Source organism: Sander vitreus, chromosome 16, assembly GCF_031162955.1.
Source record: "Sander vitreus isolate 19-12246 chromosome 16, sanVit1, whole genome shotgun sequence".
NCBI classification, from domain to species: Eukaryota; Metazoa; Chordata; class Actinopteri; order Perciformes; family Percidae; genus Sander; species Sander vitreus.
The window spans coordinates 9,549,472-9,556,533 of record NC_135870.1 but is presented as its reverse complement, the minus strand read 5'-3'; the positions used below and the strand labels follow the sequence as shown (position 1 = coordinate 9,556,533).

Here is a 7,062-nt window from a genome sequence, read left to right as displayed (position 1 = left end):
TCAGATTGCTTCCTCTTTAATACAAAAAATCATTCCATTCAGTAAAGAAAATATTTTGACACAAAACATTTAAATCTGATTTCTGATTTGAAAGGTAGTGTATAGTTGATGTGAATTTGTATAAGTGCCTGGATGGTACATTTTTTACATCTTATAAAACTTTAATTACACCAGTATCCATGATCTTATAATGGCGACTTTGCTTGTGCAATTATAGCACCAGGTATGATACAGTTGTGAGTAGCTTTTCAGCACACATTCATTGTGGAAGTTTATATTGTATTTTAGTATCATGTGTTGTACTGTGGTGTCTATTTTTATTCATTCATTGCCAGTAGGTTAGTATTGTACTGACCTGAGCAAAATGTATTCCCCTTTGTGGACAATAAAGAACTTCTGTCTATGCGTGTTACAATAAGGGGTTTCCAACTGTGAAAGGGATACTTTTGCTATAATCTGCGTAATTAGGATAAATTACTCATTTATTTCTCAAAGTAGTTAAACCATCCTTTACCAGTTTGCTTCTTGACGCAGTATACTGTGGAACATTTAGCATTTTGTCATTTTTTTGTTGTTGAAAAACTTGGAAGTTTTCATTAACTGAGCACCATGCCCTAATTTGTTAGAACCATTTATGCATTTATCAGAGAATGAGTTTATTATGGCAGAGTATATGTTAACCCACGGTTAGATTATTGAGGCTCTCACCCATTACTTAAGAAATTAGAAACCAATAAAGTGTATCTGTGTGTTTGAATCAGTCTGCTCCTTCTGTGCTGACTGAGTTCACAGCTGTAACATAGTAGGGTCCCTCTTGGAGATAAGTCTTCAGACGGATGTAGTGCTGGCTGCCCAGTATCTCTGCTGCTGTTGATGTACCCACAAGTGACCCCACAAGTTCAAACTTAGCATCTTTGGCCTCCTTTGTCTGACCCGCTGAACGATCCAAAACGAACTCCATGAAACTGGGAGTGCTGATCATTAACTTCTGACCCCACAGCTGAGTGGCAATGGCCTGAAAAACACACACAGATATCCACTGATGAAGAGAAATATTACTGGAGCAATGTTGACGGCATTATGCTTTTGTGTAATCATACAAAATACAACCTTTCAATATCTACTGTTCTTTTACAGGTTTTTAAAAGGTCAGTAACACAGGGAGGAAATGATGGTAGTTATTAACAGCTGAACACTCACAGTGAATATCCGCAGAGCCCCGCAATGCAGCTCTGGAAACGGCTGAGTGCTGATGTTGCGGATCATGTCCATTGGTTGGTTAGACAAAAGGTGGAACCAGGACTCTGTCAGGGCCAAGAGGTCTTCTGTCTGCTGCTCTGGCTGCAATGAAGCATTATAGATTCATAAAATTATTGTTTCTTCTGAAAATGGCCTTTAACAACATAAAAAAAGTGCCTTTATATATATATATATGTGCACACACATACCTGTAGAGTGAGAAGATCTGATATGGCGTCCAAGCTGCGCACTCTGAGCTCTGTAGCTCCAGAACTAGCAAGCTGGCTCATTCTTAACAGCACAGCCTTGAATTTTTCTCCTGAAGACACACAGACAATCAGTCACACAGACCCCAAGACATCAGCTGTAATTACAATAATTAATAACAAATAACAAGCTAACCTGTTTTCTGAAGGACCTGCTTCCCCTCCACAGTAGATCCGAGTATTCCCAAAGTGTCCAGAGCCACACCGATCATTGCAGGGTCCGGGTCCAGAACCATCTCAAACACCTTGTTCTGGAAGGCCGGATAGGTTTCACAAACCTGCTGAGGGCTGTCCATAATGGCCAGGTTTCCAAAGAACTTTACCAAACCTATAGGAGTAATATTCACACTGTAAAGGACTGAATAATGCAGAACTGAATTGCTGTATTAAATAAGAGGAATGCACCACATAATCATAACATTTCTGCATTTTCTTTGAGCAGTTTTCTAAAGAGACTCACCAGGAAGGTAGAGGGAGGAGAAAGGGTCAGTCTCTGCTCCTCTTATCATGTTGGAGATCTTGTCCATTATACCCTGCTGGGCCAAATACTGCCGGCCATGCTGACTGTGGGCTAGAGTGGTCACCATCTCAATGGCTGTGGCCCTGGAGAAAAAGACAACAGTTACAAATTTACAGAATGATAGAAGAGCAAAGACACTCATTAAAAAGGAAGGATTGTGAAAGCAGTCAAAATCAAAATTGCAATTCTTAATTTGCAGTAACTACATGATCATTTTCAACAACTTCTCAGTTTACATCTCTGTCTCTTATTACCTGATCAACACATCATCCCCTGTCAGTTCTCCAAGCAGCTGAGAAATTAAGCTGCTGTTGGCACAGTAACCGAAAGAAATGGGCGATACAGACGAGATTTCCACCACCAGCTGCAAGCAGCAAGAAAAGTCTTTATTAGGGAATGAATATGAGGGCTGTTTTATGTGTGTATACTGTATTAAGATGCATTCCAGACCAACTTTAATACAACTGAATCCTTGTGCCCATATAATGGAAGGATATCTTGTTATGATTAGTCATATTTTCCATTGATTCCATTAAAATAAATGTACTTTAATTTATATTAAAAACAACTGTGTGTCACACAAAACAAGTTGCCACTTTTGCATCATCAGCCGCAGTGAACCCGAAGTGACACACCGTTGAACGTACCTCATATATTCTGTATCTGACAATGTCACTTATGGCCATCACATCCTTTATAACTTTCAGCAGGTCGCTCTGGAACAATTTGTCTAAGCCAGGCTTGGAGTGACTCAGTTTAGACAGGGACTGAATGGCCTAAGAAATGAAACAATTACTGCACCAACTGCAGATTCATTAAAATATCAACGCAGGATATTTCAGTGCTTCAGTAATCACCTGCTTTGCCACGGCCAACTTCTCTTCTCCGATGGAGTGGATCACTGCTCCGAGAATGCCATGGTTGTTGAGGATTTCAGTGGCAGCGTCTGGGTGCTCCACCATTCTACCAATCTGACAGAGATAAATGTAGAAACTTGACAAGGTCAGAGGCTAAAAGGCAATTGTACTGTATATGTGTGTGTGTGTGTGTGTGTGTGTGTGAGAGTGTGCGAGCAGGCTACCTGCGTCAAGGCCAGTATCTTAACAGTTTCATTAGGATGAGTCAGACCCCCCTGCAGCTCCACTCTGTAGTTCTGGGCCAGTGACACAGGGCTTAGGGCCATTAAGATGCGTTCAAGGATGGCCACACACAGCTCAACCTGCTCCCTGTGAACACAACTCACATTAGTAACGTTATGGCGGCAACTCTACCAATTCTTTTCTCAATTAATTACTCAGAGCCCACGCTGACATATACAAATTGCACTAAAGCCCACAGTAATTCTATCATAGAAGACCAAGAGGAAAACCAGTAAATATTCAAATGTAAGGTGTAACCGCTGAATGCTGGCACATTTGCTTAAAAAAATATGTAAACAATTAGCAAAATTGTTATGAAAAAGTGAAAAAGGAAAACACTGGAGAATCGGGACAGTGTTGACAATGACAATATTTTATTGGTTGGCTCTTAACTCCAGCACACAGAAATCATCAAATTAAACAATGACTGTGTAGTTTAAGTGCTAATTTTCAGCTCTTTCATCTCCATATTGGACGAAAAGTGTAGCAGCCCGTTCACTCAGTCTTTCTGCATCTGCAATGTCAAAAATGTATTTGGGGGTGCTGTGTGTAAAATGAGCAACGATTTATGTTGCGATATAGATATGAACACCCCACAAATAACCATAATATGAAAGTCAGTAATGTAATTTTCATTTTAAAACCAATAGCACAGGGTTCTACAACGGAAAACGTCACCGCCCACAGCTCTATATTCTTGGTAGCATTGTAGCCACTTAGCTTGGTAACAATTAGCACCGGGTAAAAATCTGCCTTATGTTTTCAAGCTAGCCATCTAACTTAACCTACCGGTATCAACTTAATTTTCAAATAACTGTTAATTACACTTATAATAAATGCTAAGAGCTGACTGACTCAGCAGTTTGCTAAACAGTGTGAATTAGATGCACTCTGCTAGCTAAACCAACCTGTCATTTGAGTGTAACAGAGAGAATATCACACTAAAACGCTGTCCGCTCACTGAGTCTCTCAAAGCGCTGAGAGGTAACGACAATAAAGCAGTTTTTAAACTCTGCAGCTCTTCAATTGGATCTTCAACACCGGAGATTTCTTCCAGTAAACTCTCAATGGAAGCCGCCATGACTTCGTTTGTAAATACAATACCGACAAACGAATCCGCCTACTTTCTTCTTCCTCTTCATAATATATGCGGTTAAAATTCAACTATAGGCGCATTACCGCCACCTCCTGGACTGTGTGGGAGGCTCCATTTTATTTTAGAAAGTCTTGTTTTCGGATATTCTTTCAACCTGTCCACTTCAGTCTAATACAAATTATGGTAAATAATATAATTTCTAGACACCCACCACTCCATACATTTTATTTCCGCTTTTTTGTATTCCCCTCTTCTGCAGGAAGGCAACTTTTGCTTTAGGCTACACACAGTATGATCAAGTTTAACCAAGGCAAGATATTCTCTACAACTTTGGCTTTTTATATTCAACCTAATGTATGACCAATTTTACCAAGCAACACGTTATCTAAACCTTATAAATCCAATGTAGAGGAAACACAAATATAAATTACAAATGTAATGCAAATGCAAAATCCAGATATTGTTCTGTTCATTTATGGGAACGCAGGCTACTGTACTGTGTGTAACAGAATGCTGCATTTATTCACACAGGCAACACTTCTGCTTGTTATATGAAAAAAGGTATGTCCATTAAAGGTTTTGAAAAAAAAAAGTAATTTTATTGTTTGTTGTTTTTGGTTCCAACAGAGATGTCTTCCACTTAATATTTTCTGCAGTGAGTTATAAACCTTTGCAAGCTCTCAGAAGATGAAGCCTTAATACTATCCACACAATTTTGCTTAAGTATGTGTATGTTTGATGTAGCCTTTGTATGTACAGCTTTTGACACTGGCTGGGTGTTTTCACATTCATCTGCTGATAGGGGGACATTTTCTTTTTTCTCTCCTTAAAACAGACACACGTAACACATGTACGTATGCACTTAAAACATGTCTGGAAGGGATCCTTAATGTTCTTGTGGTATGAGATTAAAGCTTCCTTCTCTGTATCATTAATGTTGTATGCATGATGCAGGACACACTCCTCTTGATGAAGCATGTGACTGGATTGGGGTTTCATGCTGCTAGAGTTTCATGAAAGTGGAAACCCTCTCTATCAGCTAGTATTGTTGAACTGACTGCAGCAGAAGGTCCTCTGGTCACAGACAGCCAATACACAGAGAAAAAACAAGGCTGTTAAGGAAGGTGTCATGCAGGTACAGTGTTAATTATTTGCAGCTCACGAATTATAATGTAAGTTTGATTGGCTACATTTATGATGATTCATACTCTATCTTTTACTGTCTCATGCTCCAGTGCTCTCCGTGCAAGCTGCGTACCCACCAGTGGTGTTTCCTCCTCTTCAACGTCCTCCTCTTCCATGCCCTGTTGTTTGGGGCAGACTTTGTCGAGGAGTACCTCCTGCAGCCCACACCTGGGGTCTACACTGATGGCTTGGTTGTTGATGTAAGAGAGAAAGCAAGGAAACTAGACTTGAGTAACGTCAGGGAGAATGTGTCCCTGGCCTACCCCATCACAAACCCCGATGCCTGCAGAAACTCTGACCTCTTCCTCCTTACGCTCGTCTTCAGCTCCACAGCTAATATCACCCAAAGAGATGCAGTCAGGAGGACATGGGCTAACCAAACGCTCATCCAAGGCTTCCCAATGCGGATACTGTTCTTCTTAGGATCAACAGAGACTTCTGTTGCACAAAAGGCCCTCATGATAGAGTCTGACCTCCATGGGGACATGGTCCAGGGTCATGCTGTGTCTGACTCGTCCCTCCGTGGCCCAACAGAAAGGACAGTGCTGGCGCTGCGCTGGGTGATTGCCTTCTGTCCTGTGGCACGCTTTGTTCTGCTGACTAAGGACTCTGTGTTTATCAACCTTCCTGCAATCGGAGGCTACCTACTCGGGCTGCACAGGCACCCTGAGGACCTTTATTTAGGTAGGGTGATCCAGAGAGACTCCCCTGACAGGGACCCCAACAGTCCTGGTTTCCTACCCCCAGCGCTCTACCCTGACAAGTACCTGCCTGAATACTGTGAAGGGACGGCTTATGTTATATCCCAGGATGTGGTCCGAAAAGTGTATGTTGCCTCTGCAGCAGTTCGTGCACCTGTGCCAGCTGATGTTTTTGTGGGCCTTTGTGCTCAGAAGGCTGGTGTGGCACCAACCCACAGTAGCAGGTTCTCAGGAGAGAAACATATCCGCTACAACGCCTGCTGTTACCGCTATCAATTCAGCTCAGCTGGAATGGAAAGCCATGAACTAGATATAGTGTGGGCAGACCTGGGACAGAAGGGTGAACAATGCTCACTGTTAAAGACCTACTATGGCCTGGTGACCTGCAAAGCCCTGACGTACCTGGATAAACTGTCCTTCTAGCAACTCCAAGGGCCAAACTGAATCACACGGTAATTTATAAGAGTATGTGTGATTAGTTAATGCCTGTGCTTGGTGAAAGGGAGACTGACAGGAAGTGGGGGTTAAAAGAAAAAAACAAGAGTGTGTTAATAAGTGTGTTGTCCTTGTGTAGCCTACCTGTGTGCCAGTGTTTGCATTTTGCCGGTCAGTATTGTTGATAGATAAATATGTGTTAAATTCTTCATACGATGGCTAAGATCGTTAAAATGAGTAAATGATCAACCAGGAACACTGTAATATATTCCACATTGCCAGATTTATGTTAATAAAAGTGCAGTGCAAATTTTACAATACAGGAATAATTAGTTATGTTTTCTTTCTTTCTTTAAGTGAATTTTGCATCATCATTGTCTCAGTAAATAAAATCCAGTTTTCACGTTTATTTCCATGTTATTAGTCATGCCTGTGTTTTCCTACTTTGACCTCAGAGGACTAAAGGTGTTGTATTTCCCTT

The 7,062-nt window shown here is 41.2% G+C and overlaps 2 protein-coding genes across 2 annotated transcripts; one reads left to right on the top strand and one right to left on the bottom strand.

Annotated features, from left to right (window-relative positions):
* On the bottom strand, positions 1–4,284 carry psmd5 (proteasome 26S subunit, non-ATPase 5). Its single transcript, XM_078271888.1, has 10 exons — positions 4,073–4,284; positions 3,107–3,251; positions 2,883–2,996; positions 2,673–2,801; positions 2,280–2,389; positions 1,966–2,108; positions 1,642–1,833; positions 1,449–1,558; positions 1,201–1,341; positions 1–1,015 (listed from the first exon to the last, which is right to left on the bottom strand). The coding sequence occupies exons 1-10, from the start codon at positions 4,243–4,245 to the stop codon at positions 758–760; spliced, it is 1,515 nt and encodes a 504-aa protein (XP_078128014.1). The 5' UTR covers positions 4,246–4,284; the 3' UTR covers positions 1–757.
* A 1,202-nt stretch (positions 4,285–5,486) lies between these two features.
* On the top strand, positions 5,487–6,569 carry b3galt9 (beta-1,3-galactosyltransferase 9). Its single transcript, XM_078271079.1, has one exon. It carries the CDS (start codon positions 5,487–5,489, stop codon positions 6,567–6,569), a length of 1,083 nt encoding a protein of 360 aa, XP_078127205.1.
* The last annotated feature ends 493 nt before the right edge of the window (positions 6,570–7,062 follow it).